Raw genomic sequence first — 25,989 nt, 5'->3', positions numbered from 1 at the left:
TGATTTTTACACTTATCTTTACTTTTTATGTATTGGTAATCACTGTAAATGTATGCTTTTTCTGTCATGTTTTTGTTATCTTATCATTTTTTAGCTCACTGTTCGTGTACGTGATGGAGCAGCTAGGCCCCTGGAAGCCATCACCCAAGTTACCGTGAACGTCAGACGTAATTTCTTTGCCCCTGCCCTCGGGGGATCACACTCTGCTGATATTAGTGTGGATGTTTTCGAAACTGCAACTCCAAATACGCCTGTGTACACCCTCAATGTGATTGACAATGACAGACGAGTAGGTTTTTTATTCTTTTACATACTATTTTTGTCTATAATATTTTTGAGTGAAATATCACATTTCCTTTCAATGCATTTATTTTCACTGATACAGAAATTGATTTTGCTTAATAAAGTTGTGTAGCACTCACTATACTGGTTGACCATTATTTTTTTGACAGCAACAAAATGACATCACAGTGTTATGGTTTCCTGCTCATATTTCTTGTTAAAGCCAATGGTCTAATTTAATTTCAGCATCAAAACAGCAGATTAAAAGTTAAATTTCTGTGGAAGATTTTATTTTAGACATGATCATTGTAAAGATGTGTAATAAATGTAGCTGTAATTTATGGTGGATTTTTTTGTTTGTTACACAATTGGTCCATTCTAATTTAGGATAGATTAGTATTTTCATGTGTTTATGAAGTATGAATGCTTGACAGTGATTTGTCAATATTATTAAGTGCATTAGCACGTTTTTGGGAAAATTGTCTGAGAGTTGATACTGCATAAATGCATGAAAAATCTATCCTTCTATATTTATCTATATTGTTTATCATAATAGTTTGAATTTAAAGCTGCACTCTCACAGATTGATAATTTTGACATTTAAGTTTTTGCCTCAGAATCAGCTGATTTTGATTTTTCAATTCAGTCAAATAAGATAACTCACAAAAGAATATATTTCACTTGTTTGGTAAAACAGCTGAAAATTTCTCATTTCTTAAAACCTAATTACCGCTTTTAACCATAAAACATCATTTTTTTAACATAAATATGAAAAACTGCAATCCGATCTTTTTTCAGCAGTCTTGTATCACTGGTTTCCAGACATTAAGGCAACAATTGGCTCAATTAGAAACATAACATACATGTAAAAAAAATGTCAAAACGGTTAATCTGTGAGAGTGCAGTTTTAAGAAATAAAATAAGAAAACAATATTACTGGCATTTAATTTTGGGGGGATCATTAAAACCATGTTTAGCAATGTTCAAATGCTTGTTTTATCAGGGTGCAGCAGTTAAATGATCCATGAATATCAGTGTTTTACCATGGAAAAGGCTTGGGCAATGTAAATATTCTTATAGTATTATTACCTTAGCTTTGAATATCATTTCAGGCCCCATATAACACAGTGGAGTATTATTTGATGTCTGCTGCCAATACTCCATTTGACCTCAGTGAGAATGGCTTCGTTACAGTGATGGAAAGCGTTTCTCTTCTTGATTCACCTGATCAGTATGTGGTAAGTGAACAGCTTAATTTTACCTGTATGTTGCAAGTATCTAATGGGGGAAAGTGAAAGCATTATTATGATATATAAGGTAATTATTATGGAATGATATCTTTCATTAAAGAAAGGAGCAAATCGCAAACATGCCAGCCAATATGAATTATATAACAATGGTATTTGATGAAAGATTATGGATAATTCTTATTTTTTGGGGGATGGTTTAGTAATTTAAATGTTACAAATGGAACTAAATTAATAAATATTATTTATAACCTCCACCCAAAGCTGCGCATTGGTACCCGGGACAGAGCCCCAACCCCGAGAAATGGAGTAACAATAACCTTGACGATAAGCATCATCAGGAACATGTTTGACCCCGTATTCACAAACACGAATTACGTCAGAAATATTGACTCCTCGGCCGCAGTTGGCACCTCCGTGTTCCAGGCTTCAGGAAGTGATGACGACACACGGGTATGATTCATTTATATGATATTCAGTAAAGGGATGAAAAAGACAAAGAAATTGGGTAAGAAGTTTCTCTCCAGAAAATGTAATACCTTTTCCTTGTTTGTGAAGTTGAGCTGGATCCCTGATATCATAAGTTACAGGGTAAGCTGGTGACCTAATATGGGATAAACTTAGCAAAAGGAAACCATATTGGGTGAGAGCTAATCTACTAACCCTGTAAGGTATATATCACATTGACAACCTGTTTACATTGATCAATTATTGAGAAATGTTTCATTTATTCATTGGAATTGGAAAATGGTTTTATACAATGGGCTGTTGGTGGTTAGTTATCACTTTTCAGACTTTTTCCATCGAAAAAGTCACTATTGGTATCTAACCATGTAAAGATTTTTTTTTCGATTTTATTAAAAAAACTATTTCAAAAACAGAACTAATTCTTTGTATTTCAATAATTTAACTTCCATGACTATCTAAATCAGATAACTGCTGAATTTGAATGTGTCAAATTTTAAAATGTGCCAGTGTGTTGAATTAAAAAAACTTGTGTTCAAGTAATTTTTATATCATGAAACTCTGCCATTGTTTTACAGGGAACGTACGGGGACTATGCCTTTTATCTTCTTGGTGACTATCCAGACACCAACTTCTTCACCATTACTTCTGGTGGACTCATTACCACGACACAGAATATCAACCAAGATTCAAGCCCATCTTACACGGTACTACTTCATTTGTTTTTTCAGAATTTAAGGTTAACATTATTATTTCTTTGTTTTTTTGATAGACTCAAAGGTTTGCAATATTCAGTAAATGACAGCGCAATGATACTATACATGAAATACTATTTGTTTTGTTTTTCCTTTGTGTAAGCAATGCATAGCAAAGTTCAGCAGGTATGCTGAGCATTTTAAAAAAAAATTCCTCATAATACAGTTATTTTTTCTTCAATTGAATTAGTTTTGAAAATTATGCATATGAATTATATAAATTATAAATGTCACTTTTATCATTGTGACCAGCTTTTGGTTGAAATCCGGGACGGTGGTTTACCGAGAAAGACAGGAAGACCATGGAGAGCGAATACACAGTTTGTTCGTGTGAACGTTAACAGGAATGCTGGGGATCCTGTCTTTAGTCCCGCCTCTTACATCATTCAAATTGACGAGGACCAGGAGACTGGCGTTGATCTTGACATCATCACGCTCACTGACCCTGATGGTGATGTGAGTGTTAAAGCATGTTTTTTTTCTGTTTTGTTTTTCTAAACCTGCCATGCAACAAACAGAAATTAATGTTAAACGAATGCAGAGATCTTTTAATGACTTGAAAATGCTGGACAAACAAATGGACGTTAACATGGATTCAATCAATTCTTTTGTTAGACAAAGTCAGTAATTATTGAGGGGGTTTATTATCGTTTTTAGCATCATATGAATTGAATTCATTCTTAACTTTTAATATGGGATTTTTCCATAGGCTGTTGAGATGAATGTTGAGCCAAACCAAGACGATGCTGAATATTTCCTTATCAACAATGGCAACAGGTTCCAACTTCTGAAGCCGCTGTCCGATGATCCAAACAGGAAAACCAACTACAGAGTAATTTATATGCACTTTCTTATACCTCAAACCCTTTAAAAAAATGATTTGCATATTAGTTTCCTTTTCTATATCCAACAGTGAAAATACAGCACACTGTATAAAAAATTCCGTATCACCATGATGTCTTTTTCTGATTCCTTATCCTGCTAAAATGGTGTATTTTCTAGGAACAACGTTTAAGTCGCTAAAAATAGAGGAACAAAAGTAACTGGTGAAACCTGTTAAGTTTTAGATGTATAACATTACCTAATTTTACTCATACCACCAATAGCATGTTAAGGAGAAGGAGGAGGAGGAGAAGCAGGATTTAAGATTATGGAGTAGATAATGTTTTGAAACATGTCAATTCAGATTGAATGTTGATTTTTTAGAAGCAGAGTGCTATAGGGATATTTAGAAAAAGAGTAATCTATTTCAATTCTGATGTTTATGGTAATTCTGTATATTTTAGATAACTATTGTTGGTAATGATGGTGGAAATCCAGCTACTTCGGCCATCAACCAGGCTTTTGTTGAAGTAAGGGTCAACCGTAACAATTTCCCACCGGAATTTTTGGCCTTGCCATACTCTGGATCAGTGAATCGTGAGACACCTGAAAATGCCCTTGTTGCCGCTGTAACATGGAGGGACAACGACACAGTGGTAAGAATGAGATATTCATGAATTTATGAAAATGGAAAATATGTCATACAAGATATAATTTACTAAAGTTTGGACAGTATTTTCTTTGACAGTATTTTCTTATGCTAAAATTCGAAATTTCAGTCGCCATTCTCAGACGTTGTGGTCACTGTGGTAACCCCTTCATCTGGGTTTGCTGCGGACATCTTTGAGCTCACCGACGTTAGCCAATTTGGTAGGTCCGGGAACATTCGAGTAAACAATGCTGGTTTGCTGGCTTTAGATGACTCTTATGAATATGTGGTATGTATATCATTAATATTATTATTATGCTTAACAGTAATATCTCCCTTATTCTATCCTTTTTATGTCATTTTCTTGTTATGAGCATGTTAAAGCTGCACTCTCACAGATTTGACAATCTTTTTTTGTGTCTAGAATGAGCCAATATGTGTGAGTGCAGCTTTAAACAAATGCCATTCGAAGAAGTTTATTTCAGGTTTTACTGAACAATAGGTATAATTTGTATTGAAATTAAAGTTTTTAGTTTAAGCTTATTATTTGCTATACAATACAATTCATGCTTGTATAATACATGGCTATAACTTACCATTTGTCGATATAATTATGCGCATTAAAAAATAACCACTCTTCTCTTAGCTTCATCTTCATGCTATTGATGGAGCTGTTAACAAACCAAGGACAGCCCTCACCACTGTTACCATAAATGTTGTCCGCAACCTGTTGGCCCCACAATTCCTTTTGCCGCCAAATGCGTTCAGGTATGACGTCAATGTTGAGGTGACACGACAGATTGGATACAGCTTTTATACGATCATGGCTGAAGACTTGGATCCTAAGGTAAAATATGGACAGGCTTGTGTTTTTAATTGCTTCTTTTATATTACATAATGTACTCGAGGGTGAATTAAATTTAAAGAAGAGAAATCATTTCTTTTTAAATCTTAATGAAACTTCTGCATTGTTCGATAGAATAACTGCAAAATATCTGCAAATATAATGCTGCAATAATTGCATTGATGACTGGTCAGTTGCCAAAGTTCAATCAATTCCAATAAATTATCTGTAAAGATCTTCTTTCGTTGGCATTTAACATAATAATACAAGATAAAATGTATGTTGCATTTACACATCAAGTAGTATACATGTATTTTATTTATAGGCTTCAATTAAAATGTCTCATTTACATGCTGGAAATAGTATGCTTTATTTACAGTCACTACATAGTATATTTTATTTTACAGACTCCAAACAACCTATTTGACTTTTACGAGGTTGCCCCAGATCAGTATGTGACAGTTAACCGTGACGGTACCCTCCGTGTAAAGGACGTACTCACCAACGCACCAACGCCATTCTCTGTAAGCTATGCTCAATAATAATACACTGACAGCAGCTTTACCAATTTTGATTCTCATAATTTTATGACAAAAGGTGTTTTGAAATAATGTGATTGTTAAGCCATATGTTTAAAAAGTTGTGTACGAAAATATTTAATATAAAATGGAATAAAAATGATATGTCTTGTAGGAAAGTTTTTTAAAAAGATGATAATGACCATTAGGTGACACCATTCTATTTTGATATCATTTGGAAGTGTATTACTTGCTGATAAATTTAGAACAAAATAAGGCGTAAAAAAACAATTCTTTGTTTCCAATTACACAACCAACCTTTTTTTTTTCCTCCTGACCCTACACTTTTCATTACGAATGATATGTGTATTTATTTTGGTTATTTCCTTAATATTTTTTTTTATTTGCGTGAACTTGTTGAAATTTATAACTTCTTACAATAGCGATATACCCTAATATACGTCGATTTGCAACAGAATTCTGTTTCTCCAAAAGAGTTAAAAAAAGTTATGCCTATCCTATTTTTTTTTAAATGTTAGTGGAAACCAAGAAAAAAAATTGGCCTTAAAATTAAAACTAGTTACTAGTATATCATTATTGGTACAAATTTTACATATTCTTTTTCAGTTTAACGTGATTGCAAGAGACCGTGGGATACCACAGCTCTCGAACACAGTTGAAGTTCGTGTGACCATTTTGAAGGACTCGAGCACACTGAGATGGTTGGAGTCCCCGTACCTTGGAGAAATCCCTGAAGATCAGACTGTTGGGTTCACCATTTTGACAGCTAAAACAAGCCCTGCAGTAAGTGAATGTTCTGGTTTCTGTTAACTGAATTTGTCACCCAAAGACAAGCCTCAGGGACTTGATAATTACCTCGCAAGATCTCAATATGTTTATTACAGAACATTCCAGATAAAACATATCTCTTTGCACCAAGAATTATAGAAAGCAGTATGATTACATCAGCTGATTACACAAGTTATCTGGTTGCTTTTGGTTGTTACTTGATAGGTTGTTATAAATGACGAACCATGTTATAAATGACGAACCATGTTATAAATGACGAACCAGTTTGCTTCAAGTTTAAAGTCAAAAGAGCTTATAAACAAGCCAGTATTACTTCTACGTCAGGGTGCTTTTGACGCCCAAATCACCCCCAGAACCCATCACTAGAATGGTATCAACTCTTAAGTTGCCAGGTTTATCGCATCTCTGTTTTTTCTTCATTGAACAACTTTCATGGCTTCAATGGTATTAATATTGTTTTGCAGGGTTCCACATTTTCTTTGGACAACAATGGATTGTATGAGGCTCCCCTATATTTCGATATCAACAGCACGACTGGCATCGTCTCCATTAAGACGAGCCTTCTTGAGGACAAGAACCTGAAAACTGTCTACACCGTATGTTGAAAAATCATTTCAAATTATTTCATAAATTTATAGAATATGTTTTGTATTGTATTTTATGACACTTGAACATATCACTTTAAATGGTGCATCTTAAAGGGGCTGAACTCCGTATGATAAAATAGTGAAAAAAAAGAAGAAAATTGTCGAAAACTGACATAAACTTGGCATCGATGAGTACAATGCATTTAAACTTACCAACTGAAGTACCACATAGTTTACAATTTATTTAAGTTTATCAGTTATTTCGTATTTTTCCTATAAACAAGATAACTGGGTATGTCTACCAGGTAGAATTCATTCCTTATGAGTAATTGGCTAGTTGGTTTGATCACGTGATATTACCGAGGTAGGTACATAGCTTAATTATGTCACCCAATTAGAGCAAGCCATCGTAGCTCAGTGGAAACAACGCTGGACTGCAATTTTGGCGACAAGGGTTCGAACCCGGTCTCCGACACAACTTTTTTTTTTACATTTTGGTACTTTTTTAACAATTATGATATCAAAGCGTAACACATTCAATTAGATAATTGTCCTGAGATTGGTTACAGAAAAAAAACTTTTTGGTGCCATTCTGGTGTACAGTCCCTTTTAACACTGTTAGAAAGTTGAAAAGATGATGTAATTTTTTTTAAATGCATGACTGATCTAAAACATTTGATGTATAGTATAACAAACGGGACCGTGATTTAAAATATAAAATGTACAATCCAGATATGTATAAAAGTTTAAGTGATACAAAATTACAAAACCTGATTATTAATGACACAAACATATTAGTAATTTTTGTATTTTTTTAATGACAATTAATGAAACAAACTAAACTTCCATTTGTACTGGTAGTAAAATTCAAAGCTTTGCTGAAAGCAAATTTGAAGTATCAACTGTTGTTTACATTTTACTGTTTTATTGTAGTTGAAAATCAAAGCCGAACGCCAATTTGAAGTGACAAAACAGACAATCTACAATGACGTTGAGATTCGCGTGATTCGGAATGTGGGCACACCACGCTTCACATCAGGACCTTGCTCCAACACCATCCCCGAAACTCAAGCTCAGGGCTCGTCAATCTTTCAGCTGCAGTCAACTGACCCCGATAGCTATGTGAGCACAATTTTTCACTTTGATTATAGTGTTTTGAGTCATTTGTTTTTGAAAAAAAGAAGCAGTTAAAGCTGCTCTCTCACAGATCGTCTGTTTTGACAACTTTTTTTATATTTTGTCTTGGAATGAGACTTTTTTTGCGTAAATATCTAAGAACTAGTCATAACACTGCTGACAAAATATCAGATTGCAGTTTTTTATATAAATCTATTAGAGCACGAAATTTGATGTATTTATAGCTAAAAGGGTTCATATAGCTTTAAGGGAAATAAAAAATTCAGCAGTTTTCAAACAATTGGGATCTGTTGTATTGTGAGTTATCGTTTATGACTGAATTGAAGGCATTGATACCAAAATTAAGTGATTTTGAGACAAAAACTAAACAAAGATTAAAAACTGTTGATCTGCAAGAGTGCTGCTTTAAGTTATTTTATTTTTTTGTTGATCTACAAATGTTTTAAGTTTGATCATACCCGTAACTAAAGATATTGAAACCAAGTATACATTTGCTCATACACGCTCTTTTATTCCTTTTTTGTACTAGTATTATTTGTGGGATAATTCCCATTGATTGACAGAGAAACAGATGCACATTTGGCTCTTGATTCTTGTTTTACTTTAAATCAATTTACAAAGGATTTAAGCCTTAAATAGGTATGGAATTAATAAAGGCTTATAAGATGAGGAAGTTGGGAAATTGGGTCCCAATTTTAACCTGAAAGTAGGGAGCCCGTCTTAAAAGCGTGGCTATAAGTAAATATATAAAAAGAATCCAAATTCAAATCAGTAAAATTTAGCATACGGTATTCGACTGACCAATTTATTGCTTGTTGAAGCTTTAGCATGTGTTCTATGATGTCACACAGTGTACTAGTAATATGTAGTATAATTTTTAAGTTGGTTTATTGAATAAGGAAATTGACATCGACTGATTATAAAAAGCTGAGCTCATATAAGATAGTGATTTTACTGAAATAAGAATACATACAGCTGTAAACATTTGCAATATAACATCGTTACTTTTCAAACAGGATGTGCCGAGGTTACGATATTCTATAGTGGAGAGCACAACTATCACTGATTGGGAGAAATTTTACGTTGATCCTGTGTCCGGCTTAATCACCCTGAAAGAATATCTTGACACCTCTGGAAATAACCAAGCTTCATACAGCGTATGTATAATATATATATGATGATTTGTGTGAATTAGTTTTCTGAGAATGTAGGTTAGTGCTGTTTAATTTTGCAAGGCCCATTTTGTGAAGTTTTTGTTTCGACCAATTTTGCATGATTTTAAATTTGTGATTTATTTCCTGAAACATTTAAATTTAAATTCAAGTTTTTATTGGTGTTTAGTTTATACAGCCTCTTAGCTCACCTCTAATAATTGCCATCTATCTGAGCATGGGGCCATTGAATTTAATGAAAGGCAATTGTATGAATGTATTCATACATTTTTCAGTTTAACGTGCTGGTGGCGGATGGGCGTGGTAAGCAGGCCCAGACGACATGCTCTATCAGCGTCCAGCGGAACCAGTTCAGCCCGGTTTTCATCAACTTTCAGCCTGGTTTCACAACCTACTCCGCAAGCATTGCCTTCAACCAGCCTCTCAATCAGGCATTTGCTACCCCAGAAGCTGTTGACAATGATCTTGCTGTAAGTTAATTATTCTCTTTTCAAAATTACACATCGTACAAAAGTTAAAACTAGATAATAAAATGGATAAAAAGAAAGCCGATTGTATAAAACTGGTTATTTATTTGGGTTGGTTAAAGTTTGGCAAGGTTTGTATTTGATTGGTCAATGCCTCCACAATTAAAGAAATATGACCAATTAAATAACTCAAAATTAACTAGCCAAAAGATAAGCTGTGAACTACTTATCCATTTTTATACAATTGACTGCTGGCCTTTAGAAATGAAAGAGGGACATGGACCTTACCCTTAGTTGTATTTAAGCTATACTTTAAAATAGTTAGCATATTGTGTCATTAACATTATTTTTGTGTTAAATCTTCAATGAAACTTAGTTTACATGGCAACAGTGACTTAATTAATATATTGATATTTAGAATCCTTACATCGGAGGTATCTATTACCAGTATGTATGAAAAGAACTATGACAAAATATTACAAAATATTACTCAAATCGTTACAATTACCTTTTTAGGGCCAAATTATCTATGAGCTGACTGGTTATGATTCTGGACCACAATATTTTGGAATTCGTCGTTCAACAACGAATAACCAGTCACCAGCTGCTATCTACGTCAAGTCTTCTATAATGGCCTCTGATATGGCCACCAGTTACGTGGTATGCATTTGTAATAGTATTTTTGATATTATTCAGATTGTTTTTGTCCTTAAGATTGAAACTGTATTTATAATGCATAGAAATATTTTTTAATTTTGGTAATTATTTTTTTGAAATTGGATGAATCAAGATTGGAATTGGATGAATCACGATAGAAATTTTCATTTCAATTATTTACTTGTACTTCTATAATTTATGCTTAAATTGTCAAAATAAAACGTATGAAATTTCCCATGTAGCTTGGACTGAAGGCGTATGACAGCACAAGGCCAGATGATTTCGCGGTCACAAATATGACGATTACCGTGAACAGAAACCCCACTGCGCCATCTTGGGTTGATAGGGTGTACTCGAACAATGTGAACGAGGAAGAATCATTTGGTTTTGAGGTTATTCGCCTTGATGCTACAGACAATGTTGATGGGGTAAGCAGTAGTTTTCATGTCAGTGAAACTCAAAATAATGCACTTGATGCCAGTGGGAAAATTGTTATACAAAGCTACAAAATTCACAAAATAATTCAATAGAAACAAAAATGAGTTCGATTTTTAGTTTGATGTTATTTTATATCTTGTGCACTTTCAAAATCATATACGAAATGTTTGCATCATGAATAAAGATTGAAACTGTATACATAAGATCATAGAACTGGTAGGATTAAAATAGAATTTAAAAGTAAGTTGTAAAAAACTATGTTATATATTTAGAATATTAGATAGCTTTTTTCATATAGTAAATTTGTAATCATGCATTTTTTACCTGTTTCAGCACAATGTGAAATACATTGCAACCCAGTCTAACCCAGCAGACTGGGACACATGGTTCAACCTGGACCAAGCAAGGGGTGTCATCGCAGTGCGACGCACCCTCGTTGATGCACCCGAAGATATCTACAGGGTAAAAAATAGCAATGACCTTAAATAAGGAATCATATAAGGAAATTGAATTTATCTTCATTGTGTGAATGTCATTGGACTGTTTTTTTTTAACTTTTTTTGTGTGAATTTTCAGATCACGTTTATTGCTATGGACGATGGTATTCCTGCACTGAACTCATCCAACACAGCCTCAGTGACAATCAGAATCAACAGAAACACTTGTCCAACATTCGTATTTAACACTGGATCGTATTTCGGCAATTTGCAGGAAACAGCCACTGTTGGATCAACTGTGGCAATTATTACGGCTTCTGATGCAGATCTGGTAGGCTCTTTTTTCTTAACAAAAAACATATTTTACTTTGGAATATATTTTTAACGTTTATTTATTCTGAGTTTTAGAGATGCTATCATTTTCATCTGAGCTTGTGTTTTGCACCATATTGTGGGCCAAATGGAACATACTGGGCAAATTGTGGGGATCAAACCTATGACCTCTTGCTCTGCAGGCGGACACACTCTACCACATCGTTTAAAAAGCTAGCTCTATAGTTGGATAGCATTACTGCCTTTACATTGATATTAAATACACTATACATTTCTTTTCATAAATCAATAGTTGGCTTTTATACTAAAATGATACATTTAACAGTCCTTTCATTATCACTAAACATATAGATAAACATTATGCATATTCCCATGTAATTTTTTTTTTCCAACAGTCTGCTCCATACAATGACATCGCTTTCTCCATCAACACTGGAACGGATAACAACGGGCTGTTTGAGATCGTTGAAGTTACACCCAATACCGCAGCTCTGCGCACTCTGAGGGCAATGAACACCGCTTCCGACCTTATTTACATGGTATGTACAAGATTTGACTGACAACTTAGATGCATCAATTTTTTCAGTGTTTCAATGGGAATATATTAGAAGATGTTGCCTTCTTTGGTATATTCTTTCTTTCTATTATTTGTTGATAACTTTTTAGGTGTTTTTTTTTCACGGAAGCACTTTGCAGACAATTATTTTTTTAGAATTCATTTCACTTTTTTAAATGCTTTTATTCAGAAAAAATAAAATAAAGAATTAACAGATGATCTGAAACATATTGAAAGTAAAGACCTAAAATGAAATAATATAGCTTACAAAGGATAAAACTGGCACTTTCCTAAATATTTTTTAGCTCACCAGTTATTTCTTTTAGGTTCTTTCTTCTTTGCAATGTCGGCAACCACAGTACTTAATTCGGTTAAACTTAATAAATAGCATGGGAAAGTTAACTGGCAAACATTTATTTTAATGAATATGCATGAGGCAGGGGAGACAATTTTTATTCTAATGAATATGCGTGTTGCAGTTAAATACTTTCAATAACCCTGTAGTATCAGTTGCCTCCATGGCAGAGTGGTATTGGCTACTGTCTAAAATTATTGTACTGAAAAAATTGACCTGGTTTATTCCGGCTTTCACCAGAATATTTTTACAGGAAAGGATCTGGTACTTTGTGGACTCTTTGAAACTGCCTCATTAAGTGTTCATGATTATGAGACTTTTGTAGCCAAATCACCCACGGTTACACAACGAGTACAGCATAGTAGTATATCGGGGGTATCTGGTGATTTCTTCTTTACAGATCTTGGCAAATCTATATGTATATTTGATTTTTTGATTCTTGCTATTTATATATTAATCGCTTTTCTTCTCAAGCCATGGGTGACAATCACCAACCCGGTGGATGATCGCTGTAGCGCGTCAACGATGGTTACAGTAACTGTTGATCGTAACCTCAATCCACCTGTCCTCAATGCAACCCGGTACGAGACAGCAATTCCTGAGGATCTGCCAATTGGATCGAATGTTCTCTCCGTATTTGCATCAGACAATGACAGAATAGTATGTATTTATTATAAGAGTGTATACAATCGTGTAGCGATATAAAAATATTATGTTAGACTATACTACTCAAACTTTGCTTAGTATCACGTGTAATGATTTTGTTATTAGTATCTATCTGTTATATAGAAAATATTAACTGTTGTTTGATACTAGTTGTAATGACAATCATTGTTGGACAAAATGATTCTTTAGTTTCAGTAGAACAGACATCAAATTTTGACATCAAGGTTAAGCAAAATTATTATGTAATAGGTACAATTCAAATTTAATGACTGTCATTTAGACATAAAAAATACTGAGATTAAATATAAACGAACAGTTTTATAACTCTCCAAATTTGTCATTTTTGAGTTTGCATTGTCAAATAATTAAGAATTAAGAAGACGTTCAATTATTAGTTTCATTATAAATGGAGGCAAATCTAACTTGGTTTATATTGTTATAAACAAATTATAACCCAAGTTCATCATAATCATTTTCACGCTTTTAAACGTCTCAAAAAAAGAGCGATGTTCCAGTCCCTCACTTTTATATTAGTGGTAATAAAAGCTGTTGGCAAATCATTCATGAGGTTATGACTCTGAGCCATCCTCATTTTCTAATGGCTCCTAAAAACTGTCTGTGGGGTATAGGTTTTTAGTACAATTTGTTGTAACTATTCCTTTTTTCTTTTCAGCCACCATTCCGCACAGTAGCCTACTCTCTCCAGAGCTCTGCTGTATCTCCGAGTGCCCTGAGATTTTTCGAGATAAATTCCCAGACTGGCCGTATCATTGTTCGCTCGAACATTTACACTGACCCAACTGATGTTGGATCATACACAGTAGGGTGTTTTTCTAATCATTGTTTTTCTAAAGTGACAAAAATAGCATAATGCAGTCAGAAGTAAGGGGTACACGCAATGTATATTTCAAAATGTTAAAGTGTAAAAAAGTAAAGTGGTAACGAGATTAATTTGATCATTTTTAATTATGAATGTTCATTGTTGAAAGAGAAATTTGATGAGTTTGAATTAAAATATTTGCTCTATATTTAAGAAATTTTAAACATTTAAATTCTCCTCTTTAGTTCAATGTGATAGCTACCGACGGTGGTGCGGTTGCTAGGACAGATTCTGCACCTGTTGTCGTGACGATCTGGCGCAACCTGAACACACCGACCTTCCAGAACACAGCAAACTATCAGCAGACCATCGCCTGGAATGCCGGACAACTTGGTCAGACCATTATCTCACAAGGAGTTATTTCGGCCGTCGACAACGATAATGACAACTATGTGAGTAATGCTGTATTTCTCCAGATTGTGTCCCCTATCATAGAATTGTTTATTTGAATCAATATTTCTGAGTATTAATGATATTCTGTTTCCAAAATAATATTTTGATTTGTTACATCAGACATAGCCTATTAGTTCTCGGAATTGATTATCAAATTTAATTTCTACCGTAATAAGGATATCAAATTTAAGTGAATATTTTATATCTTTCTCTCGCAATCTTGTCTATTTGCTCATTTATTTACAATAAATAAAATAATTAATATAAAGCAGAAATGTACTTTCCTTGTTTGTTTGTTTTTTTATTCTTTATTTTATGCATCTTTTGCATTGTTGACATGTTATTTTCTTTGAATCAGAAATAAAATTTCCGAAAGTTTGATATAAGTAGTATTTTTTTTTTGAAAATTGGACAATGATGTTTTATATTACAAAAACATATACGCCGAGTAATAGGATATGGAATCAATCTATCAGATAAGGGGTTTTATTGTGTGTTTTTCTTTGTTATCTGTGAGGATTCCTGGCAATTAAAGGGAAGTAACTTTATTCAAACTTCCTGTAAAGACAGTTCACTTTGTTTAAACTTCCTGTCATGCGTTTAAAGATATAAGCAATGGAAACAACCTGATTAAATTAATGTCAACACGAATATGAGTTTATTTCCCTTTGAAAAATGTTTGCAATACTAAGATAAATTTGGCTTATTCAGCAGAGTGCAATATAAGCTGTATTTTATTCTTACAGCTGCCTTACAAGACACTGACATACAGCATTGTGGGCCTGACACCAGAATACAACACGCTTTTCTCCTTCGATCAGACTGGCACACTGCGTCTAAATAGACAGATCAGCACTAACGTTGACAACGTTCAAGACCAGTATCAGGTTGGTGAAGCTGTCTGAAGTGTGAAATTTATACAATTATCTCACCTGAATAAATATTAATGTCATGCAAAAATGAGATAAAGTCAGATAAAATTTGTTAGCTCAAACTTACCGAGAATGGCATCAAAGCTTCGTTTTGAATATCATTGACTCGATTTTTCTACTCCGGAGTATAAGCACATGCTTTTCAGTAAACTTAAATAAAATATCTCTGCCAGGTTCGACTGCAAGCCTGTGACCAGGGAACCCCGCAGCGTTGTGGCAACGCGGTGTTCTATGTGAACATCAACTTTAACCTGAACGACCCCACGATCAGCACAGCCACATGTGGAGGAAGCCTTCTTGAGATTCAAGATCTTGGCACACCGATCCGCACCATTGTCGCTGCGGATGGGGATAGTGGGGTTGGTTTTGTTTGTTGTTAAGCAAATTAAGTTGTTTTCTGGAAAAGGATAAACTTGTCTATGATCTATTGAATTAGAGTTGAACTAGTATGTAGTTCATATAAATTGATGAAACCCATTTAAAATTAATCTTAGTCATACATTGAAATTTTTACTATCAATATTGTTACTATGCATTAGTGTACTTATTAATGAGACTAGTCCCATCAATATCTTTTTTATCCTTATCCTTAGACATGCCTCAGTGATTCCATTCAGTCCATTGGCCAGTTATTTTTACAATCCAATCAAACACTTGTATTCTAATCTTAAAATTAAGTGAAATCAAATACAGCACTAAGATTTAAGATAAAAACAAATTTCAGGAAAATTTTGAACTCCTTTGTTGCCATTTACATTCCTATAGATTTAATGTGTTTGAACTTATGATAATTTAATAATCTTATACGAAATAGGTGTCTGACCTTTAATAATTTTTATCAAGATAGCTGTTGTACTCTAATGTTTAAGGTGACTGACCTGTATTCATTTTTTGATCAAGTGTTTTTTGTACATTTATGCAACTTACTAGTAAAATAGTTGCCAAAGTAACAGAGTCAATACAATATACACAGTCAAAAACTAAGCCTTATCTATCACAGATGTACGGGGCAATCACATACATTTTGACGCCTGTAACACCTGGAGCAGACCAACACTTTGACATCAACGAGAATGGCCAGATTATACTTAACCGAGAGCTTGTTGGTAGTGGCACGGACACGTATGAGGTAAGTCTACGTTAGTCATTTGCATTATAATTGGTACATGTGTTCTGATATTTAGAGCCTTTTTTTACGCAATTACGGTAAGATCCTTTATATTTTGCTTCAGCATATTACCATTTAGGGAAAATAATAAAACGATGTAACAAACTTTCTTTACCATCTAAATAAATTAAATGCAAATATGTATATATTAGAATAAGAATACTTCCAGAAACAAAATTCTGTCATTATAGACAAAGTACTAAAATATCAATAAATGAGATCCTTTTTTAATTTATTTGTTTCAGTTTGACATTAGTCTCATAGATGGTGGAGGCAAGGTCTCTCCCACCTCTCTGCGCTGTTCATTTACAGTCCAACGCAACAACCAGACTCCCTACTTCCTGAACCTGCCAAACTCCTTCGAGATCGACTCGACACTCACCCAGAATGTTAATTTCTTCCGAGTAGAGGGTGCAGATAATGATCCAGCTGTAAGTTTTTTATGCTGCACATACATAATGAAGTACTCTATATTTCCTTCTGATTGATCAACTTTTAATACAGAAATGTTTCAATATGATAATCTGTTTATTTTTGCATCCCACTGCATGTATGTGTATTGTAAAGAATTATCCATCTGTTTTCAGAACACACCATTCGGACAGATAACCTACAGTCTGATCAGCAACAATCTGTTTTCCATCAATGAGAACAGTGGGGAGATTAGATTAGCCGGCAGCTTGCCATCCAATGCTAACACTGATGGACTTTCGGTAAATTTTACTTATACGTACATTATTTTTTAATCATCTACCACGCAAGAGATTGCGAGCTTCAGCATGACAAGGAGCAAGGTCTGCTAAAAGCCACCAATATGCAGCTTAAGTTAGGTCTTTTGTTCATACATCATTGACTTCATTCCCAGTATAGGTCCATTATTTATAACACATTATCCAATTAGCTACATCTGTTTAGTTCAAATTAAGACAAACATTGAATACCATTCCTGTTTGAAGTACTGGCCCAAATTTCTCAAAAAAATCTTCAGCATAACTCACTTAAGTATCTTATTTCATTAAGCAAAATTACTAGCATACCGTAAATATGATTTTATAAAACAAAAAGTAGTTTATCTTATTGATCTCAAATATTATTTCCTTTACAAGCCTCAAAACTCTTTAAAAAGAGAATATTACACATTTTATATCAAACCAAAAACAGTGTGCTGGGCTTGATCCTGTTATAAGGGACTTATCTTACACTCTCAGCCATGGAAGATATTTATAATCTTACCATACCTGTCTTATCTTATCCACAGATTGTAGTTAGTGTTCAAGATAAGGGTGAGCCAGCCAAGCAGAACGTGTCGATTCTTAACCTTGTTGTAAAGTCAAACTTCATGACACCATTCTTCCAAGGTGCCCTGTCCAGGACAGTGAAAGAAACTTACGACATTAACTTAGCTCTGTTGACCGTCTCAGCGACAGACAATGATTTGGTAAAGATGTTTTCCACTCATCCAAGTCAGTCTGTAGAAGTTTCATGTTGTTGTTTTTTAATGAATATAGCCGGTTACTGTTAACATTTAATCATGTCTGAACTGCTAATTTATATTTAAAACAGCTAATTAAATGATTAGAATAATAAATGTTCATCTCTGTTGATGTGACTTAAGATTAAAAACAATGTTTAAATGTTAATATGAGTGTGATTAAATTAAGAGCAAAATACCACTAAAAACAGTTATAATACTTGTACTTTACTTGTTTTTTAGCCTCCAAACAATGTACAGAGCTACGACATTGACCTTAGCACGGATGTTGTAAAGGCTTGTTTCCGCGTCCAGAACAACGGAGAAATCTATGCCAAATCAGCTTTGTATGTGGCACCATGTAACGTTCAGAAACAGTATAATGTGAGTAATAATTACATTTTATATTTTCACTTAACTGTTCTTTACTTTAACTTATCATTATTAGTGAAGTTATTCCCCTTAAATATCTATCTAACATGTATAAATGATACTGTGATAATGTTTATGGAATGTGCCACCTTATAAGAAATTTTTGGTCTGGCTCAGATCACTGTGCGAGCAACAGACGGCGGTGACCCAAGGAAAACATCTGTGCCTGTCGTGGCCACACTCAATATTCTCCGCAATGATTTCACCCCAACCATCGCATCCGCTCTTACATACACAATCAGAGAGGATGCCGGATTCAACGCCCCTGTTGGCACAATTACTACCCAGGACCAGGATACAACGGTGAGCTATCTTTTTTATCTTTACCTTACATTGTTAATGTAAAATGTTTCTTTGTTAAGTGAATTTGTTTTTCTTGTTGGATCACCATTCAAATTCTTGTTCTTTTGCTATATTGAACAACCAATAAAAAGAAAAGCAACATAATGAAAATTTTTTAATTGTTTGATTTTTGTCAGAATTGCAATTCAAAACATTTAAGTGTCTAGTTTATTTGCTGAGGGCGCAATGAGTGAGCTCCTCATAGTCATTAAGATTTTACAACATTTGTTCCAACTGACTTAGATCATAACACAGAGGGAACCAGAGAATGATGCAATGTCTATTAAGTTGTAAAACTGCTCTTCTTATCAGTTAAGCATCACACTTTTTTCAGTGTGTTTGATTGATTTCATTGGCTGGAAATGTAGGTTATAATTTAATCATTTGAAAAAATCTCTCCTACAGCTCTCTAATATCTAGTTCTATATTACAGGAGCCTTTCTTCAATCGCACATTGAGCAAGGTAGAATCCAGTACCGGACAGGATTTCTTTAGCCTTGACCCAAATGCTGGAACTTTAGTAATGCTTGCCAATGTTCTACCTGACACCAGGGAAAGTTATAATGTAAGTATAAAAGTTTGGATATACTGAGCTTGAGCAATTTAGTAAACTTTAAAAACATCACTTTTTGGCCTTATTTCACATATTTTACACAATAATGACATGTAAATTACATTAATAGTGCTCATGACCTTTGATATACATATCACCATGGGAAGTTCTATTTTTAGTAACAAGAAACTGATATTAAATTGCCATCTTACATCATCATTATTAATTTCACCTTTAGTGATTCAATGAAATTATTTTACAGGTTTATATAATTATAGTGTTCACAAAAGTTTACTTAACTATGTCTGCTGATCCTGAATGTTTTCTTGTTTTAGAAATGGAAAAATGTGATATAAAATTCAGATTATTTTTACCTAAATTTTGTATGTTGGGTGATCTGTTTGATAATAAACATGAAATGCAGGACATATGTTATTTTTTCTTAAAAAACATCGCTTTTTTATATAAAAAGTACAAATGTTTTATTTACAAATGTATTTTATGATATTGACTTCCTTCTGCAGCTGTTTGTGACAGTCACAGACAAGGGTCCGCTTCCTAAATCAAGCAGTCGCTGGGTGACTGTGAACGTGCTTCGCAACCTGTACGACCCCGCACACAATGAAACACAGTGGAGAATCACAATCACAGAAGATCGTGCCGTCGGCAGTGCAGTACTTCAGCTCACAGGACATGATAGAGACACTAAGGTATTGCTGTTGTTGTTAAGTCATTGAATATATGCTCATTTTTTTTTTTTATCTAAAAGACGTTTTAGCCTAGCCTTTGTAACTTTCAATAAGCCTTTGTGTTGTTAAGCCTATAAGGGAATATTCATTAACCTCTATATTGTACTTTCTTTAGGCCCCGTGGAACCAGTTTGTCTACCGAAGCGAGGGTTCTAGCGCAGCTGAAGCAGTGTTTGCGCTCAGTTCAACCGGTCTCATCACCGTGAAATCCCCTCTGTACCTAGACAACAATCGTCCTACAACTTACACGGTAAAATACAGTTTAAAAATTGGCACTTAGTTCATGCATTTTTATCTTTCTGTGATTGTCATAAATATGTAATACTTACTGCACTGACCATCCAAGTTATTGATTTTACACGAGCCAAATGTAGTAACTGCTTAGGATTATTGTCGGGATGGTGTTCAAGTAGTGTGCGTGTTTGTGTGTATTGTTGAGATTGGTCCACATGCTTTTAGTTGCACAGAAAGAGATCTGCTATCTGGTAACTGTATGGGAGCTCATGAATAAACTGAAACAAAGAAAATGCTTTCCAATATAGTACAAGATCATGAAAATTAGAATAATGAATCATAAATATGTACCTGAATCTCAATATTATAAATGAATTGTGATTTTATTCAGTCTTTTTTGTCTAGTCCTTGTTTGAACCACAATTATCACAATATTTTGCTTGGCCTTAAACTTAATTCTACAAGTCTCTATAATATCATATTTTTACCATGTATATTTAATTATGTCATAAATTACTCTTCAAATGCAGCTGAACTCAAGACTGCGTGATAAAAATGGAGCAGTTGATGGTCGAAGCAGCAACCTTGTCCCTGTCACAATCGAGGTTACGCGCAACACGTGCCCCGTGTTCACAACCATTCCCACCCCACCTGCAATTGATGAGAGTTTCGTGACACAATCAGTCGTCAACTTTGGAAACTACATGGTTGACAATGATCCTAATGTGAGTTATGTGTTTGTTATATAGTTTGTCTACTTTGTTTTTTTAAATGAAAATGGGGGAGATTTGAAGACTTGTCTTATAATTGTTGATAAATATGTTGTTGTTTTTTTAACTGTTTGTGTATTTAACAACACCTGAGAAAAATTGTTAGGTAAAGTAACTTTTTTTTATCATATTAGGAATTTTCAGTTCTCTTTGTAATTTGCCCAAGCTGACATTTCTGTTGATATTGTTTTTACAGACAAACATATTTGGACAACATAACTACCGTATTCTTGGCGACAACAATGCAGGAGCTGTGTTCTCCATCAACTCTAACACCGGAGAAGTGCAGACCCGATCTGCCATCTTCTCGGATACTGATCTCGTCTACTTTGTGAGTAAAACTGCTTTTAAGTTAATTTCTTGTCACAGCTTGCTGTTACAGTTTCCTACTTTCCTGTTACAGTTTCCTAGTTTCCTGTTACAGGCTTGCTGTTACAGTTTCCTAGTTTCCTGTTACAGTTTCCTAGTTTCCTGTTACAGGCTTTCTGTTACAGTTTCCTAGTTTCCTGTTACAGGCTTGCTGTTACAGTTTCCTAGTTTCCTGTTACAGTTTCCTAGTTTCCTGTTACAGGCTTTCTGTTACAGTTTCCTAGTTTCCTGTTACAGGCTTTCTGTTACAGTTTCCTAGTTTCCTGTTACAGGCTTTCTGTTACAGTTTCCTAGTTTCCTGTTACAGGCTTGCTGTTACAGTTTCCTAGTTTCCTGTTACAGTTTCCTAGTTTCCTGTTACAGTTTCCTAGTTTCCTGTTACAGGCTTGCTGTTACAGTTTCCTAGTTTCCTGTTACAGTTTCCTAGTTTCCTGTTACAGGCTTTCTGTTACAGTTTCCTAGTTTCCTGTTACAGGCTTTCTGTTACAGTTTCCTAGTTTTTCCTAAGTTTTTTTTTATTTTTAAAGACATCAGAGATTGGTTACCCGGTAATCTGACTTTGTGTTAGCTGTGTTTATTTGCAAATTATAACCTTCCTGTTGATCACAAAACTAAGTGATTGACATCCAGCACATGAGTCCACTTTTATAAACTATAGTAAGAGCTTAGTTCATTTATGTTAATATCATATTGTGGTCTGCCCTTTCTCACTTGCTTCAGTTGGTAAGGGGAGAGGGGACCACCACAAAAAGAATGCACTAATTATGACGTAAGATTGTATTCAAATGAAAAAGCCAAACACAAAATTGTTCATTGCCAAAAAATGTTTGTTTCATACGTCCCTATTATATCATTCCTCCTTACTTCCAGTTGCGAGTTGAGGTTGCCGACCAGGGCCCATCAAGGTGTTCAGCCACAGCTGTTGTCACCGTTACTGTCAACCGAAACCTTCAGTCTCCAAGGTGGACCAATACCTTGCCAGGGACGACCGATCAGTACTCAAACACTATTGATGAAATCCTCAGCATTAACACGGCCTTTGCCACCATCAGTGCGGAAGATGGTGATAGTAAGGTACAGAAATCAACTCTTCATTCAGTTAACTTGTTTTATTTACATGATTTTGGCAGAAAAGCATTTTTCATTATTGAACAATTTTTTTGGCCGAGAAGCATTTTTCATTATATTGAACATGGAGTTATCTGTATCTGTAACAGTTTTTACTGAATCATCTGCTGTTTTTTGTGTAAGTGAATTTTAGACAAATGACAAATAGTACTGTAGATGGTAAACATTAAAAATGAATTTTATGTCTGCATTTGAAATGGAATTAAGCTAAGGAATTAGATGAAAGAAACGAAACTAAAATCAGCATTAATTTTTTAAATATCTGGCTTACTAATAAGCCTTTTTGGATTGAAAATTATTGTTAAACATTGGTTTTCTAGATTTTACCTCTAATCAACCTTTATCATTTTTTCTTCAGGCACCCCACAGTGAAATTGAATACTCCATACTTACAAACACGGAATTATTTGGAGTAGTCCCGGGAACTGGCTCCGTGTACCTGACCTCCAGCCAGAGAAACCTTCTAGCGAACTCATACACTGTAAGCAATGTTCTACAATGAACAAAATGTGAACATAAAAGTGCTCCGACATTGTGTATAACAATAATAAAATAGGCAATTGGCCTGTATTAGATTCAGTTGCCAATGCATGGTATATTCTTATTATACGTTTGAAAGTGCATTGCCGCCATTAAAATTATCTTTTTTTATCACAGTACTGCTATAATTTTTTCCATAAATATCCCTTTAGTGAATAAGTTCAACATTTATTGATAAAACATGTATCATTTGATTTTAGTTTTGATTTTGAAGTGGTACATAAAACTGACGAGATCACTCACTTTTTAGTCTCCCTTTGGAAGTCAGTTTTGTAAAGTAATTTTTCTCATTAATAACGATTATACTTCCAGGCTTATTTCTTCATTCTACCATTTTACATGAAATTTGGAAATCTTGTGTAAATAATTATTTTATGGCTATAAACCATTAAGACTCTGTTTCACTAATTTTCATGAAAATCAATCATTTGCATCGTTACAAAAATGCTTACTATACTTTCATTTCAGTTTGACATTCAAGCTTGTGACAAAGGTGAACCCACCCCTCGTTGCATCACCGGCCAGTTTACGCTCAGTGTGAGACGAAACCAGTTCCCGCCCGAGATCCTCAACCTGTACGCCGAGCTGGATATCTCAGAGAGCCGCTCTCTGTCTACAACAGTGCCTGTTTTCACTGTTCAGGGTCGTGATAATGACACCAGGGTATGTTCACACATGCTTTCATGTTTCAGCTTTTAAAATTGGATGTGTAAAACATAATGACTTTTTCCCAGGTTATGTTTTGGCTTGTTTGTGCATGCAAGCAATTTAATTGGTCTACAGTCATAATTGGATAACCAAACATTAACCAAAACAAAGAATTAACTGATTATATAGTTTGAACTATATTTTAAAATATCCATCGGATAGTGTGTCAGTCCTGTGCATCTAAAAGCAGCATGACTAACCATTAGTGTATTTCCTTAAATGGTTTTGATTTATGTTTATCACATAGCAATTATACCAAAGAAGCTCTAGTAAAAACAAATTATACTGTGGATTTAAGCTGAGATAGATAATTGTTGAGCAAAATCGATGAATGATTGATGGATATTCTTTTTCAGAACCCATTCGACCAGTACTCATTTAGCGCTATAGGTGACGAGCAAGTGACCTCATTTTTCAGCATCAACAGTGCAGGCAATGTGTTCCTTATTGCTCCCTTAGAAAATGACAACACCTTCAACTCCCTTCAGGTACTAATATATTAACCACCAAAAAGCAAGAAATATTCCTACATTAAAATTTTAGTTACTTGCTGATCTGTTTTTTTGAAGAAGGACCCCAATGTCCTTTTAACACAATTTTATAAAAAGAACTTTACCAATTTATAAAAGCAACATAAATATTAAACGCTTACATAACCAAACATATAGTAAAAATAATGTTTTGTTCTCAGATGCGTGTGGAAATTCGTGATGGAGGTTTTCCAGCGAGAACAGCTGTTGGACTCCTGAAGTTTAACATCCTGCGAAACCAAAATGGCCCAGTGTTTGAAGCTGGCAATCGTGCCTATTCCACGGATATTCTCGAGACTCAACCAGTAGGGGTTGAGCTTAAAAAAGTCACCGCCATTGATCGTGATGAAGAGGTAATTCTTGATGTGATTGAATGTATAGGTTACAGTGCACCTGATGATAGTTGGGTAAAGATATACTCTTAATCATACAAAAGGAGTATTTTGAAAAAGAAATTAAAATACAATTTTTTTTTTGAAAATAACCAAGAAAGAAACAGAAAATTTGTTGATTTTAGGGTAACATCGTATTTAATTTCACTATGATCATAGAAAAACTACATTTCATGACACTGGGGACATAAAATACAGTTTTACACTAAAATAAAATATTCCTAACAGGGAATTAATAAGATACATGTAACTTAAATAGAGTTCTGGAGTCTGGAGGTCTTAAAGTTGTGGGGTGATTTATCATCTCTACACTGTCTATTACGCAGCTATCCAAATGTCTGAAACTTGCTGGTTGAGAATAATGTGTATTTACTTGTATGGCTGTTGTAAACAGAAAATATGTATTAAGGTTAATAAAGTTCAGGATCAATCCTAAAATCTGGAGATTGTACATTCAAATTTCAAATTGCTGCATGTCACCAAATTATTAACTTAAACTGGATTTTCCATGATAGTTAATCATGATTGTCAAAAGGCTAATTTTCTTCTCAGGACTACTCAAAATGAGGGAATTACATTAACTATACAAAAACAGAATATTGTCCTGAGCTTAATGCTGCTGTGAGGGACTTCGGGCGCGGTATTATTATTTTGATCTTTTTTTTTTAGTCCCCAAACAAGGACATCTACTATTACCTTGATCCTACAAGAAACAGCGCAGAAATCATGAGTTTCTTCATGGTGCAGCGAGAAATGGACCTGCAGGGTGGGGACAAGGGAATTCTCATGTTGAGGCAGTCAATGATGGACTATTCCGATACCCGTACACTCTTCTCAGTTCAGGTGTGGTTTATGGTTTAAAGTCTTGTTTTCCATTTATTTTCAATTTCTAAATAGTTTGGAGGTTGAAATCTATCTTTAGCACATATCTGCAAGCTCTGCACTGGTAAATTCATGTTTGTTTGTCAGCTTTGTGTAAATATTTTATTAAGATTGACATAGATGGGTTAGTGACATATTTTGAAATGAAATATTACAGTAATGCATATTAATTTGGGCTTGATTGAATAAATTTTATTGTGCCATTAGCGCAGTGGTTAGTGCACTTGCCCTTCACCTAGGTGTTGTAAAATAAATAAGTCTAAACTAAATATTGTTTTAAGGACAGAACATAAGCTGGAAATAACTACCAAGCAAGGAA

The 25,989-nt window shown here is 34.3% G+C and overlaps 1 protein-coding gene across 1 annotated transcript in view; it reads left to right on the top strand.

Moving 5' to 3' along the window:
- The window catches only part of LOC128245673 (uncharacterized), a 115,775-nt gene that overhangs the window by 38,026 nt on the left and 51,760 nt on the right, over window positions 1-25,989 (top strand). Inside the window, exons 48-89 of the mRNA XM_052963894.1 lie at window positions 95-289; window positions 1,395-1,520; window positions 1,794-1,982; window positions 2,573-2,701; window positions 3,002-3,205; window positions 3,459-3,581; window positions 4,036-4,227; window positions 4,351-4,509; window positions 4,867-5,067; window positions 5,472-5,588; window positions 6,210-6,386; window positions 6,857-6,988; window positions 7,913-8,101; window positions 9,133-9,273; window positions 9,564-9,758; window positions 10,272-10,415; window positions 10,655-10,840; window positions 11,184-11,312; window positions 11,427-11,618; window positions 12,016-12,159; window positions 13,006-13,191; window positions 13,871-14,017; window positions 14,263-14,469; window positions 15,217-15,357; window positions 15,576-15,761; window positions 16,403-16,531; window positions 16,816-17,001; window positions 17,158-17,283; window positions 17,829-18,008; window positions 18,285-18,425; window positions 18,591-18,776; window positions 19,249-19,380; window positions 19,893-20,078; window positions 20,233-20,367; window positions 20,882-21,076; window positions 21,318-21,452; window positions 22,361-22,564; window positions 22,977-23,099; window positions 23,627-23,821; window positions 24,223-24,354; window positions 24,558-24,749; window positions 25,458-25,631. Coding sequence (XP_052819854.1) covers window positions 95-289; window positions 1,395-1,520; window positions 1,794-1,982; window positions 2,573-2,701; window positions 3,002-3,205; window positions 3,459-3,581; window positions 4,036-4,227; window positions 4,351-4,509; window positions 4,867-5,067; window positions 5,472-5,588; window positions 6,210-6,386; window positions 6,857-6,988; window positions 7,913-8,101; window positions 9,133-9,273; window positions 9,564-9,758; window positions 10,272-10,415; window positions 10,655-10,840; window positions 11,184-11,312; window positions 11,427-11,618; window positions 12,016-12,159; window positions 13,006-13,191; window positions 13,871-14,017; window positions 14,263-14,469; window positions 15,217-15,357; window positions 15,576-15,761; window positions 16,403-16,531; window positions 16,816-17,001; window positions 17,158-17,283; window positions 17,829-18,008; window positions 18,285-18,425; window positions 18,591-18,776; window positions 19,249-19,380; window positions 19,893-20,078; window positions 20,233-20,367; window positions 20,882-21,076; window positions 21,318-21,452; window positions 22,361-22,564; window positions 22,977-23,099; window positions 23,627-23,821; window positions 24,223-24,354; window positions 24,558-24,749; window positions 25,458-25,631 — 6,882 coding nt within the window. The remainder of the gene's footprint in view (window positions 1-94; window positions 290-1,394; window positions 1,521-1,793; window positions 1,983-2,572; window positions 2,702-3,001; window positions 3,206-3,458; window positions 3,582-4,035; window positions 4,228-4,350; window positions 4,510-4,866; window positions 5,068-5,471; window positions 5,589-6,209; window positions 6,387-6,856; window positions 6,989-7,912; window positions 8,102-9,132; window positions 9,274-9,563; window positions 9,759-10,271; window positions 10,416-10,654; window positions 10,841-11,183; window positions 11,313-11,426; window positions 11,619-12,015; window positions 12,160-13,005; window positions 13,192-13,870; window positions 14,018-14,262; window positions 14,470-15,216; window positions 15,358-15,575; window positions 15,762-16,402; window positions 16,532-16,815; window positions 17,002-17,157; window positions 17,284-17,828; window positions 18,009-18,284; window positions 18,426-18,590; window positions 18,777-19,248; window positions 19,381-19,892; window positions 20,079-20,232; window positions 20,368-20,881; window positions 21,077-21,317; window positions 21,453-22,360; window positions 22,565-22,976; window positions 23,100-23,626; window positions 23,822-24,222; window positions 24,355-24,557; window positions 24,750-25,457; window positions 25,632-25,989) is intronic.

Source organism: Mya arenaria, chromosome 2 (assembly GCF_026914265.1).
Source record: "Mya arenaria isolate MELC-2E11 chromosome 2, ASM2691426v1".
Taxonomy (NCBI): Eukaryota; Metazoa; Mollusca; class Bivalvia; order Myida; family Myidae; genus Mya; species Mya arenaria.
This window is presented reverse-complemented; position numbering and strand designations above follow the sequence as displayed.